This window comes from Eucalyptus grandis, chromosome 10 (assembly GCF_016545825.1).
Source record: "Eucalyptus grandis isolate ANBG69807.140 chromosome 10, ASM1654582v1, whole genome shotgun sequence".
NCBI classification, from domain to species: Eukaryota; Viridiplantae; Streptophyta; class Magnoliopsida; order Myrtales; family Myrtaceae; genus Eucalyptus; species Eucalyptus grandis.
The window spans coordinates 35,000,368-35,014,655 of NC_052621.1; the positions used below are offsets into that span (position 1 = coordinate 35,000,368).

A 14,288-nucleotide genomic window follows, 5' to 3' on the forward strand; every position below is an offset into this window, starting at 1 on the left:
TCTCTCTCTCCTGGAAATGAAAAAAAATAAATGAATGAAGAACTAAAAACATGAAATTCTTCAGAGTGCCATATGAAACTATTCTTAGTGACCAAGAAGAAATAAAATCCCCTCGCCTTTTTGATTTCAATCATGCCAATGAGCTCGGAAAGGAAAAGAAGCATGGCTTCATTTGTTTCTTGATCTCCTAGTTCTAAATTGTATGCTAATAGACTTGTGTGATTTCATAATGTACAAAAGAAGGAAAAATCATAAATATTTTCTTTGGCTTGAATAGCTCGACAATAACTCAAAAAAGAACAAAAACGTATGGAAAAAACAAATGCTATCCAATAATTTCCTCAAAGTTGAGACTGAGTAATTGAGGATCAAGGTGACACAATGCACGGCGAGGCATCAAAGGAGAAGAGGTAAGGTTGGGCACGAGGAGAGGGCAGTTGTCGAGGTTGAAGTTAGAGGGAGAGCAGCAAGTGATGAGGATGGGGTTGCGAGCAACAGGGATGGCAAGTGAGAGCCTATGCTCAAAGAGAGAAGGCGAGGTGCATATGGACACAAAGGGGTGTTTGTTTGTATTTTTTTTATTTATAAACAAAAATTCTGTTTTTTTGTTCCACAAAAAAAAACATAAACGCAATTTGTTTGCGTTTTGTTCAAAATCTAATTTTTGTTTGGTAAACAAATTTGGAATAAAATAAGGAAAAAAAAAAACTTGTTTATTGTTTTCGGAACAATTTGAGAAACAAATTTTTCACTCTTCTTTATTTTTTTTTCTTTTCTTCTTCTTTTTCTTTGGCCGGTCATCGGCCTCGACCATGATCGCCGACCAGCTGTCGAGGGCCGGTGGACGCCATCGAGGGCCGGCGACCTCGCCGGAGCGTTGTCGGCCCGCCGAGCCACCGTTGGCGACGGTGGCGGGCGAGCTTGACTTAGCCGGGCGAGCAAGCCTTACCATGGCTAGGCGAGGCCGCCGGTCCTCGTCGACCGGTTGTGGGCCATGGCCGAGGCCGACGATCCAAAAGAAGAAAAAAAAAGAAAAAAAAAAAAAAAAGAAAAAAAGGAAAAATAAAAATATTAAAAATATTAAAAAATTAAAAGAAACAAAAAAAGAAAACAAATTTACTAAACGTGTTTCGGTTTTTTTATTCATTTCAAAACAAATTTACCAAATGCATTTTTAAAAAAATTGTTAAACGAAATTTTGTTTTTTTTTTTTTTTTTTGGAACGATTTTTTCATAAACACAAACAAATACACTATAAGATGAAATAGGCCCGCTAATATGCCTAAAGTGCTTGCCATCGAGGGATGACGTTGTGGAGGAGGGTCATTGGGGATGTGACACCTTGTACTTAATCTCTTATATTGTCTCTTTTAGTTGTCAATCGCGTCTCCATTTAGTGTGCGGTCAAAATGGCAATGGCATCCTTATCCGCACGTACCGTCACCTAAGCAGCACCCTCTATTTATTTTGTTTTAATTGAGAAATCAAGTAAATGAATTATTAAAATTAAAAAGAAGAAGAAGAAGACAAGATTAGTCAATAATATCTGATAACTATATATATATTTGATTGAAGACTATAAAATAAGTAAGTAATTGAGATAGAATCTCTTTTTTTAAATATACATATATTAGTTTAGATGGGTGAGTGGTTGGTTTCGCATTTAAAATTGAAAATCGGATCAATACTTATTTGTTCTATTAAATTGAAATTGGGAATCGGATCAAAACTGGTGGAACTGGTGGTTTCAATTCCAATTCAGTCCGATTCCGACGATTCTCACACTTCCTTTACACACCGCTAGAGCGGACTCCATGGAAAATTTACGACTATCGATGGAGACCGACGAGGATAAGTCTTAGTTATCCACATCGTCATCGGTCCGATCCGAACAGTGTTTTGACTAATCGTTCCCGCGCCAAAAAAAAAAGAAGGGAGAAAAAACCGGTCAACGATGTGACGTGACGTCATACTTCAACCTCACTCTCACTCAGAAGCTTGGATCATCGCCTCCCCTGCTCACCTCGAAGCGCCGTCCAGTCCTCCGCCGAGAGCTCTCGCCGGAGCGTTTCTCCGAGCTCCGGCATGGCGGAGAAGAGGTCGAGCATCGATCAGTTCAAGGGCCGAACCAGGCTGCCGACGTTCGCCGCCCCGAGGCGCTACGACCTCCGCCTGAAGCTCGACCTCGTCGCGTGCCGCTTCTCCGGCGTCGTCCGCGTCGCCCTCGCCCTCGCCGAGGCGACGGAGTTCCTCGTCCTGAACGCGCTCGAGCTCGCCATCGGCGACGTCTGCTTCGCCTCCTCGGCCGATCATGTTCGTGGTCGTCGCTCGACATTGGTTTTCCGATCGTTGACTTTTTCCAGGATTTCTTATTTTGGGATTTGTGCTCGTTCTTTTCTTTGGCTATGAGCAGAAGGAGGTTCGTCCCCGCGCCGTCGTGCTGGACGACGAGGATGAGATTCTGGTTCTGGCTTTTGACGAGGCGCTGGGCTGCGGCGAAGGAGCGTTGACCGTTGAGTTCTCCGGGATGCTTAATGCTCAGCTGAAGGGCTTATACAAATGGTTCTTCTCTTCCTCGACTCGTTTCTCATAATTTATTTTAATTTTGTTTTGCCCTGACACAAGGACATATTGAGATAGAAAGGAACCATGCTTGATGATGATGTATCTGATTTTGTCCTGGGAAATAGTTAGACTGAAAAAGTAAAATCTTTCCTTCAATGCGAAATTTTTTGTTATCTTTGCTTCGATGCGAAATTTTTTGTTCCCTTCTATTTTTGGCTTCGATCTTCAGTAGTTTTTCCAACGGTTGTGTCCAATTTTACAGTGCTTATATGGATGGAGGAGAAAAGAAGTATATGGCTGCTACCCAGTTTGAAGCTGTAGATGCCAGGAGGTGTTTCCCCTGCTGGGATGAACCCGCTCTTAAAGTATGTCTGCATCACATGACAATCGACTTTTCTCCCATAAAGCATGATCCTGGACTGTATGAATTTGAAGATCACTGTAAAATTAATTGGCACCGTTCGACCGTGACAGAACTCTCAGGAACTTCCCTATATGATAGTCACCCGTGGCATCGAATTGTCAAATTATTATTTTAATAATGTGGATTGTCGCTTCTTGTTTTCCATGTACAGTATGTAAATTGAAAAGCATGTGTTTCCTTACCATCCTTTTCGATGGTAACTTGTATAAACTTTCTCGAGATCGAGATGTCATAACCTATGCATTTTGAACAGGCTACCTTCCAGATAACGTTGGACGTGCCCCTAGAGTTGACTGCACTATCCAATATGCCAATTCTCCAGGAAAAGCTCAATGGTGATATTAAGACTGTATATTTCGAAGAATCCCCCATGATGTCTACTTATCTGGTGGCTGTTGTAGTTGGTTTATTCGATTCTCTTGAAGAAACCACAGCGGATGGTATGCATAAGTTCCAAAAGCTCCTCTTCCATCTCATTTGCTGATAATAATATTTTCATTTGCTGATGGTGCTTCGATGTTCTCATGCAGGGATTAGGGTTCGTGTATATTGTCCTCCTGGTAAGAGTGACAACGGAAAATTTGCGTTGCACGTTGCTGTGAAGGCTCTTGAGCTATATACTAGGTGAGCATCTAGTCGAACTCTTTTCTTGACATCAGAACAGATAGTACACCTCTGCACTCCTCTTTGAGAATTGAACCAAGTCATAGGGATTGCCTGATTTAAAGCATATGTAATAACAAATTGAGCAGCATGGCTTTCCTTTCCCTCCTTTCGAACAATTTAAAGAAACTCCAGTGATAATTCCCCCCTCATCCTGGGGCCATTCGGTAAGAAATTGTAAATGAGTTTGCATCTGGACATAAGTCCTGTATTTGCTACATAATTGATTGAAGAATGGATCGTTTCTTTCATCTCTTCAACTATTCCTTGCTCGTTCCCTAAAGAAATCATGTAGCTGTTTTCTGGCGGTAATGCTAATCAGATGACCATCTTCCATGGGTGCTACTTAGGTACTTCTCAGTGCCTTATCCCCTCCCTAAGCTAGATATGGTTGCAGTCCCGGAATTTGCCGGTGGGGCAATGGAGAACTATGGTTTGATCATATACCGGGAAAACGAGATGCTTCATGACGAGTTGCAATCCACAGCTGCTAAGAAGCAACGTGTAAGGAATTTTCTCCCCCTGACCTGATTTCTGTTGATTACTCTGTATCATATCCCGCTTGTGAACGATATAACATATAGAAGGGATGGGTACCTCTTTCTCTATACCTGAAATTGTGTTATCATCTCCTCTTTTTAGTCTGAAAATTTGCGTAAACGTGCATAATAAATCCATTAACTGTTGGATCAGGTCACAGTTGTTGCAATGCATGAAGTTGCTCATCAGTGGTTTGGCAATCTGGTTACAATGGAATGGTGGACTCATCTATGGTTGAATGAAGGTTTTGCTACATGGGTAATCTTCACTAAAATCCATTCTACTGGATGAACACTAGAGAACAAAAAGTTAATCTGATTTTTATTATTTCTCTTTAATCTTTTTCAGGTGAGCTATATGGCAACTGACAATTTGTTTCCTGAGTGGAAAGTCTGGACTCAATTTCTCCAACAAACTGCTAGTGGATTGCATACGGACTCACTGGAAAAATCACATCCAATCGAGGTATGAGTTCACTCTCTTTAAAGCATGGTATCAGTCAATTAATTCATGTCGTTGATACCATGTGGGCTGTTTTTTAGGTAGAGATAATCCATGCTCGAGCAATTCTTGAGATATTTGATGCTGTAAGCTATGAGAAAGGATCAGCTGTCATCCAGATGTTGCAAAGCTACCTTGGGGATGCGATATTTCAGGTGATAAATATCTAGATTCTGAATCATAAAACCTGATTCTCCGTAATATATTGTAATTTAGATGTATCATCAGCACTTCTCTGAAAGCTGTGTGGTTGGTTAGGCTACAAAGGATCAAGAAAAAACTCTCTGCCTGTTTAATAGAGTACCCCGACACGTCTTTGTGGTTTCTCTTGCTCCCTTCCACTTTTTCTTTTTCGTTTTTTCTTTTTGGTCTATATGTTACAGGTATAATAGTTCTTCCTTTGTGTCCCATCACGGGGTTATTTGCACTTCTTTTGAGATATATTAGTCTTATATACTTTATATTGTTATAGCACTTGATTTCCTGTAACCCTTTTTCTTGGTCGAAAATTTCCTGTAATCTAAACCTGGCTATTTTCAGTGCCTGAGACCTAATTCAATCAATCTTTTGAGACCTCGGACTACTGCTATCCCACTACTGTAAATAAGAGATTTATATCGAAACATTTAGTACATATCATGGATGATGAATGGTTGGAGTCAAGAGTCATACTTTTCATTATGCGATTCAGTGCAAGTTTCAGTAGATTGCTATACTAGAGGGAGATATTTAGCAGTATTGACTGATTCTTTCTGCGTCTCAAAAACAGAAATCATTGAGTTCATACATGAAAAGATATGCGTGGAAAAATGCAAAGACTGAAGACTTATGGACTGTTCTGACAGAGGAATCTGGTGTTGAAGTGACTAATCTGATGGACACTTGGACCAAGCAAAAAGGATACCCACTCATATCCGTGAACCTAAATGGCCATATATTGAAGTTCGAACAGGTGTTATTGTAATGTTTATACATGCTTTGCCTGTCATTCATAGTAGAAGCTTTTAAATTTTAGGTGCTTGTATCCAGTGAATTCTGAAATTTTTTCATCACTGCAGTCACAATTCGTACTATCTGGATTGGCTGGTGAGGGGCTATGGATTGTTCCCATAACCTTGTGCCTGGGTTCATATGAGAGACAGAAGAAGTTCCTTTTGAAAGCACGATGTGGAGAAATCGACATCTCTGACCTTTTCAATTCTTTTAGCAACAGTTTAGGCTTATCAGAGGAGAATGATCTGGAAAAATTCAAAGAGCACTTTTGGATCAAGATTAATATTTATCAGAGTGGTTTTTATAGGGTCAAATATGATGACAAGCTCGCAGCTCACCTTATCAAAGCAATAGAAAGCAATTACCTCTCCGCAACAGATAAATTTGGTGGGTGCATCCTGCCAAGTTTATGAGATTGCAGCTAGTTTAAACTTATTGTGTAGTTGTGAATTTATGTGTCAAGACTATCAATAGGGCACAGGAAGTTGTAGAGCAAGGATGAAATTCCCTGGCCAGGTCTTGAGAATGAAATGCATAGAAACTATTGACATACTTTTCTCTAGGAAAAAAAGTTCATAGAGAACTATCTTCACTTTTAACAAGACTTCAGTATATCTTCTATTCTATTATGGCCATAGGGCATCTTGTTAATTATCTTACATAGAACAAGTGCAACTTCATTCTCTAGCACTTTAGGTATTATACTGCAGTATAACCAATGAGCTTCTCTATCAGTCATTTCCTTATTGTGAACATCAGCAAGTGTCAAAAATGTAATTACTGTATTGAATAACTTATTTTTAGGGATTATGGATGATACTCATGCCCTTTGCCAGGCTGGCAAACAGTCACTGTCTTCTCTGCTCACCTTGATGGGTGTATACAGAAAAGAAACAGACTATACTGTGGTATCAAATTTAATAGATGTAAGTAGTTCTGCAACAATGCAGCCCTTCACCTTATATGCCATCTAATTTAGAAAGTTGATCACCAGTAAATTGTGCTACAGGTCTGCTACAATATTGTGAAAATATACTACGATGCTTTTCAAGATACGGTGGATAACTTAAGACAACATTTTATCAATATCCTCCTACCCTCTGCTGAGTAAGATGACGTAGTTTCTATTTAATTCACATGAATTGATTTGATAGCTGTATGAAAATTAATTCTCTTGCAAAAATTTAAGAGAATGGTTGTAGTTCCTTGCTTATGTGTTTAAATAGAGTGAAAACAAGCTTCCTCGCTTTTCGTTTTTTTTTTCCTTTTGGAATGTGATTGTGCAATACATGCACGAAAAATTTGTGTTTTGGTACCTTTTACTTTTTCGTTGCAAAAAATGTGAACATTGACATGATGCTTAGCTTTTCTTGCGAAATTAAACTTGTGTTGCTAATAGCTATAAATAATACTTTTCTGTTCTTTCTCGCAGGAGATTAGGCTGGGAATCAGTATCTGGAGAGCCTCATTTAAATGTGCTCTTGAGGGGTGAAATCTTTATGGCTTTGGCTTCATTTGGTGATGAGAAAACTCATGAAGATGCAACCAAACGATTTGAGTCGTTGTTAAAAGATAAAAACACTCTTCTTCTTTCAGCTGATACAAAAAGGGTAAGAACACCGGCGGACATAGGGGGCTGGTCACGGCCCCTTTGTCAGTAGGGTTCGCCATTTTCTTCAATACTAAGTACTAATCAATATTAAAAGAGAATGTGCTCTTATTTTTTTCTTTTTCAAACATATGTCTCACCATCCAGACCTATAATTATTGGTTTACCTTTGATAAGGACAAATACTTAGGGACTCCTCTACAGCTTCTCAATGAGTTTTTAAATTCTCCACAGGCTGCTTATATTGCTGTGATGAGGAAAACTACTGTGGCGAGCAGGAATTATTTCGAGTCCTTGTTGAGCATTTACAGAGAAGCAGATACAGTGCAAGAAAAAGAAAGAATTTTGCGTAAGTTTTCAAGGCTAATGAATTGTCTTAGATGCAATTTCTTTCTTTGTTTTTATATGTTTTTTTTGTTCACACCGTATATGAATTTTAAGTGCTCGTGTGTGGAACTCATGCAGGTCATTTGGCAGCTTCTCCAGACCCAGAAATAGTGAGGAGGTTCTGAACTTTTTAGTGTCAGATGAGGTATTGCATATTTGCCAGCTCTTGTACTGATCGTGACAGTAAAAGTTAAATGAAAGTCAACTTCAATTTTTCTTGAGATTTACTGAGGCTATCTGAGTATCTTTCTAGGTTCGAGATCAAGACATCATTTATGGATTTAGCGGAATAAGCTTAGAAGCACGGGAAGCAGCGTGGAAATGGCTGAAGGTACGGAGTTCTGTTTCTGACCTTAATGCTTTGAGCATACTGTTGAAAATTTTTTATATTCAATTTGATGGCCAGTTGATATTCTGTCAAATATGATGGATGAGAGCGAAATTAAGGAAGCAACTGTCAAGTCCTAAATTTTGTTGCCAATCATATGTTCTGTAGAGCTAAGTAGGGCCAGGTTTGACAAAGCTTATGTGCCTCGGCCCAAAAGGATTTCATTAGTTGTAACTTGTCTGTAAGATCGACTATATGACAACAGCCAAATCAGCGATCGTAATCTTGAGATAGAAGCGGAGCAACGCCAGGTTAATATTTTGATTCTCTGCATTATCAGGACAGTTGATGCATTTGCTAATGAATGCAGGATAATTGGGACTTCATTTTGAACAAATACGGTACTGGTGTGCTGTTCACTGACTTTATAACCAACATTGTTGCTCCGGTAAGCAACTGAATCCATAGGACTGTTGTACTTCACAGAAAAATGCTCTCTACAAGTGCGTATAAGGTTGCAATCCCTTGATAATATTGTTCCGCTCGTCTGCATGCCAAATTGACCCACCTTTCAGAAAGAACAGTATGAATTTAATAATTTCCTGGAATTTTTTAGCTCGAGTGGACATTCCATTGGAGAAATGAGTAATAGCATGCTCTAGGAAGCTGCTCACTGCTGGATGATGTCGATCCAAGCAAACTTTTGAGTTCTTACAAATTGTGTTGTCCGTGACTATATTTCAGTTTTCAAGCAACGAGAAGGCTGATGAAGTGGAAGCATTTTTCGCGAACCGGACAACTCCTGCATTTGCCATGAACTTGAAGCAAAGCATCGAACAAATCCGAATCAAAGCAAGGTGGGTTCAGAACATAAAGCAGGAAGAATCCCTTCCGGAGCTTGTCAAACAGCTAGCAAGCAAGGGATGATCCATCCCAGATTACAGGACCCCAATGAGGTTCGAATTCATGAGAAACTATGAATAATATGAATAATCCGGGAAGGTCAAGCTGCTGGCCTGCCTGCACTTGCTTTTCTTTATAGTGCTGTAGCCCCTCTTATCAGGACAAGGCTCCAAAAAAGGGTCCAACTTGTCTATTCAACCGTGCTGCTCCGATGACGATGCTCGAAAAGGGTCAGAAACATTTGTATGTAGCGACGAAGTGCAGATATGCACGTACATTTCGCTTTGTAATTATTAATTATTACGGAAAATGTATATCGACACACACCTATTTCAAATTCCGTTTATCACCACCATGATCAAGACACTACTGATCGTCATCCTTTAGGAACGGAATTGGGGTCACTGCCTCATTTCTTGAAAATGCAATATTAACCGAGGAGAGGAGAACATATTCACTTATTTTCCTGGTTGGTGTATGGACCTCGACGATCGGGAAATGAACTCGCTGAAGATATATTTTCCTTCTCCACTTCTTCCTTCTTACATACATTACTTCATGCAGCACCTCCTGCATCACTTTATCAGCCTTGCTAAGCCAAAATGGAGCCGCATGTTTGAAATTTTCAATAACAGCACCACCCTCGTCAATAAAGCAAAAACTTTACAATGCTAATGAGTAATGGTACTCTTTAATCCTCAGTTTAGAACCGCGTGGCTAAAGTTCAGAAATTTTTCTTGCATATGTACGACTGTGAATATACCGCACTTGAGAATTAATATTGGTGAGGTTGGATTCTCTCAACCACGAGCACAAAGAACAATGATCTTGAGCTCATCCTCATGAGAGAGAAATTTAAATTGCTTCCAGATGCGAGAACTATTTAATTATATAGAGTACATTCTTTACAACGCACATGCTTCTGATTCTTCCCAATTCTCCCACCCCCAAAGAAAGGGCCCTACATATTGCAGAACTCCTACTATGCACAATTATACAGAGAGATGGGGCCTGTGACCCTCTCCATGTTGCTCAGACTTCTGCCATAGTAACCCAAGATGCAGCCCATTATGAACAATGACATCCAAACTGGAGAACAACAAGGTGATGTAAAGTCTTGAACTCTGGGGCTACAACAATATTACAGCAAGAGCAATTGTCACAGCAACCGTACATATCAGTGCCTGCAAAAAATAACTAAGATAAGGAGAGGAAAAGCAGCAAAAGGAAAAAAAATTCAACTTGCGGATGGAGGCTAGCCCTTCAACTTTATGTAAATTTCTTTCCAAAAAGTGTTGTTGCAAGGAAAAGGATTGAGACATAATATACCTAATGCTATGATTACGAAAGAGTGAAAAATCATGGGTTGAGCAGCATTGATCCTAACATATATATACTGAGAAAAAACCATAATTTTTCACAAAGATGCCTGCTGCTCTTGCAGTATCTTTCTCTAATTTTATTTATTTATTTATTTTTGGTAAGAATCTTTCTCTAATTTTTCTCAAACCATAACTCCACTAAACTTATAAGGAGCGTCAGAGGATTTACTATTGACACTTCAATGAACACAGGATGTTATCTCTCCACTTACAGCTATTGCCGAAGCAGCGAGTCCTGCCCGCTCTCTTGGATCTCTTTGATAATAGTTGCAGAAGTACAGTATTGTTGCAAAGTACCACATTGCAGGAAAAATAAATCCACCTAGGAAACTGCAAAAATGGAGAGGCATGAGAGAGAGAGAGAGAGAGAGAGAGAGAGAGAGAGAGAGAGGGGGAGAGGGAGAGGGAGGGAGGGAGGGAGAGGGGGAAGGAGAGAAGATGGGAGGGAAGGGCAATGCGTACCAAAACCATCCAATTCCCCAGCCAAAATAAGGAAGAGGTTTATCATACATTCCCAACTGGTGATCTTCCACGCCCTTAGCGAGGGCATAGTGGCCTTTTGGCTTGCCTCCTCCATTAGCTAAAAGCTCTACACTCAAAGAAGAATCCCAGAAACTAATCAAAAGAAGAATTCCAGAAACTGATCAAAATTCATCTTGCCACAGGTCGAAATCATGACAATCTTATGTATATTTTCATGTTAGCAAAGAATGTCTGGTACTTGCTTAGATGAAAGCAATTTTTCAGTATGTTTTCATGTTAGTGAAGAATGTCCAGTACTTGCTAAGATGATAGCTATTTCCCAGCCAGTATGCCTGAGGTTCACCATGGACACTAAGAGATGACAATGACAGTAGACAAATGCCACAGAGAAGTCACTAATCTGTATGAACATATTAGGCTAAGCGGTCTTCACAACAATTCCCCCTACTCCCGTCTCTCTCCTCTCCTCTTCCACCGTTATCTTTCTTTTCTCTGACTCTTTATTTCTTTCTCTGGATGTGTGATTGTAATGAGACCTGTCTGCGACTCTCATCAACCTTGTGCTCATATATTTCTACCAGTGAAAAACAGAGCAAGTGAGCTAAAACCCGACAAAAGTACAAATGGATAAAGGAGTACTTTCGTCCATGATTTGACAGATCTGTATAGGAACGAGTTGATATCAAGTCTCCTAGGGGCCAACGTTTTCACCTCCAAGCACCTGCAACATAGGAGAGAAACTCTATGCTTGTTACCACATCCTGCAGAAGGAGAAAAATAATACCATACAACAACTACCAGTGAAGTCTATACGAGCTCCAAGTTTCCGAAATTAAATATCAAACTACATCCAACATAAAAAGAAGAGAAAAGAGAGAGAGAGAGACTAAGTAACATGACAATTTCATGCAAGTCAATATGGTTCTATAAAGAACTCTAAAAGTACAAAGCAGATCGCCACGACATACATGAGACATCTCCCGAAAAACTAAGGTGTCGATACATTATGCACCTAGTGTAATTCATCCTTCATTCTGACCAAAGAAAAAAAAACTTCATCCTTTACAAAATCATCTTAAATGACAGTGTGAAATGGGAAATTGTAATAGATACGTCTGGTACAGATAAGACAGCAGCAGAATCATGTGCAGCCTGATGTTCATTTATGCATTTCCGTAGATTCACCATCCTCTATTCCAGAAACCCCAACAAAGCCAGCGCGATCGCCGAGCATCATTGAATTCTCATAAATTTTCATGCTAATGCACAGACAGATATAAACCCAGAATCCACAACTTATCTCCAATCTTAGCATAACAACTATAATCCGACCAAATCAAGAGGAACTCCGGTACAATGAAGACCCGGCATCGATTTCGACCAGCGTCAAACACCAGAAACGAGCAGAGGCTCTCGAACATTCAACCGGAACACCAATCCGACAGGCACACCGCAAACGATTACCCGCAAGATTGAAAATTTCGGCCAAAAAAACACAACCCATCAAGCAACGAATTCCCCAAACATCGCACGGGATCAAACCGAACTCGAACGGCACCTACCCATCACGGAATCCGAAACCAAGCTCTCACCTTCGGAGGAGAGACCAGAGGACGTGCGGGAAAAGAGCGAAAAGCTCAGCCCTTTCTTGCCTTCGCAAGTACGTAAGGATGGCCCCTCCCTCGTCGTCCCCACCAATCAACCCTGCAATAATGGGATTTGGTGGAAACACTGGAAAGCGTTGAAAGATGAAAACTTTATCTCTCCCCTCGTCTCCCTCCCTCTCTCTCTTTCTCTCTCTCTAGAGGCGAGAGAGGAGGTTTATACTATCTTCAGGGGAGGGAAGGAGACAGGAGAGAGGTTGAGTTCCGGAAGTAATTCATCCATCCATCAATGGCAGCAAATCAAATTTGAGGAGCTAATCCTGCCGCGTCCCTTTAGCTTCTCAGGGCCGGAAAAAGGGGACAACGACACCAAACGGTCTCCTAGCCTTTCTTAAACTTTTGACCAGGGTATAATTTGGTCCATATACTTTTAATTTGTTTAACATGGACTCTAAATTTTAGCATAATGTCATCTTTAATTTTTCAAATTTGTTTATTATAGTCTGTGAATTTTTTGTATGCATTCAATTTAATCACTAAATATTTTAAAATATTCAATTTTGTCGTTTTATTAATGGAAGTTCATACATAACATTAAACATTTTTATATAGCTCGAGAACTAGATTGAACGTAAACCAAAATTTTAAGGGTAACATTTGAATAAATTAAAAGTTTCGAGACGATATTGTACATTTGAATAAAGTTTATATAAACTACAACGAATAAATTAAAAATTTATGGAATGCATTGCATGTTTGGTCCAAGTTTAGGGATTATTTGTGTCACTGTCCGCCAAAAAATTACTTCTTAAATTGTATTCTATTTCATGGGAGTGAATAGCAATTAAAAATCCTTAGTTGTGGTTATTGTACGATATAAGAAATTTTTAAATGCATTATAATACCGAGAAGAAATGATAAAAATCTTATAAATTAGTTAATAGGGAGAGTCACGCGAAACGCTAAAACATTGACCAAAAAAAAAAAAAAACTAAAACATTAACTTTTTTTTTTTTTTAACTAATTGTTAAATTGAAACATTTGAAGCATTTCTTTTTTGTTTAACAAAACTTATAGCATTTAATTAGGCAAGCACGAACCCAGATTAAAAGATTAACGAGTGAACAGTACAAGAGTACTCCCTGTGTTTCTCTTAGAGGCGATCTTAAATATGGGATTTTTTTTTTTGGGGGGGGCGAATCTTAAATATGAGTTTGTTTTCATATTGTCATGTAGATTATGAAGTGACGTTTGATATATCCATCTTGTGACACTCAATTCTATTGGTTCGTGATCTAAATAGCAAAATCACAAATCAAGTGATGTAATTGGTCATCTTCGAAAGGCTGTTAGGTATCAATATATATTAAAATAAGTCAAGATACAATGTTGATTATTGACTTTTTTAGCGTGTCGGTAGACATGATTGTTTGGAAGAATCTTATGGGAAACAACAAAACATCATCGTCAGCTTTTGTGATAGATTAATTTGTTCTAAAAATATCATATATTTAGATAACGAAGTCTAAATCACGATGGGTTCCGTGCTAGATGATAAAATCAACAGACTCTCTCTTAAATCCTATTGGGATGTGCCTATTTTGGCGATCGATCTAAGCCACCTATTTATGGGCATGATAATTCTTGCTAAACAAGCGAAAGTAAAGTTAAAAATGTCAACAATGAAATGAAAGAAAAAAAGAAAAATCTCCATTTAAGTATGTAAATTGAAATACTCCCCACATATAAAAGGCAATTGTATATTTAGGAAGCGAGTTAGATGCAAATTTTGATCCTTCAATTAAGGTACCAAATAGAGCTGGTTGATATAGACTTACAATAATCAAGCGAGTTCAATAAATTATTTGTCGCTTTATTTAAGAGGGTAAAAGTTCATGAGAAAATT

The 14,288-nt window shown here is 39.1% G+C and overlaps 2 protein-coding genes across 3 annotated transcripts; one reads left to right on the forward strand and one right to left on the reverse strand.

Annotated features, from left to right (window-relative positions):
• Positions 1–2,030: 2,030 nt before the first annotated feature.
• LOC104423004 (aminopeptidase M1-like) lies at positions 2,031–9,253 on the forward strand. The gene is given in 20 exon segments (XM_010035458.3): positions 2,031–2,313; positions 2,414–2,562; positions 2,828–2,930; positions 3,243–3,429; positions 3,520–3,613; positions 4,003–4,156; positions 4,346–4,450; positions 4,541–4,657; positions 4,735–4,848; positions 5,463–5,645; positions 5,752–6,073; positions 6,491–6,612; positions 6,696–6,793; positions 7,119–7,296; positions 7,530–7,644; positions 7,761–7,793; positions 7,796–7,827; positions 7,936–8,013; positions 8,381–8,458; positions 8,755–9,253. Coding segments are annotated over 20 exon segments (2,673 nt in total). The 5' UTR covers positions 2,031–2,085; the 3' UTR covers positions 8,938–9,253.
• A 488-nt stretch (positions 9,254–9,741) lies between these two features.
• On the reverse strand, positions 9,742–12,716 carry LOC104423005. 2 transcript variants are annotated; one of them, XM_039303747.1, is made up of 5 exons: positions 12,341–12,716; positions 11,418–11,499; positions 10,758–10,884; positions 10,508–10,625; positions 9,742–10,097 (listed from the first exon to the last, which is right to left on the reverse strand). In XM_039303747.1, the coding sequence occupies exons 2-5, from the start codon at positions 11,425–11,427 to the stop codon at positions 10,044–10,046; spliced, it is 309 nt and encodes a 102-aa protein (XP_039159681.1). In that variant the 5' UTR covers positions 11,428–11,499; positions 12,341–12,716; the 3' UTR covers positions 9,742–10,043. The 2 variants fall into 2 exon arrangements, with proteins under 2 accessions (XP_039159681.1, XP_039159680.1); XM_039303746.1 differs by having other exon boundaries at positions 12,371–12,715.
• Between the last annotated feature and the right edge of the window lie 1,572 nt (positions 12,717–14,288).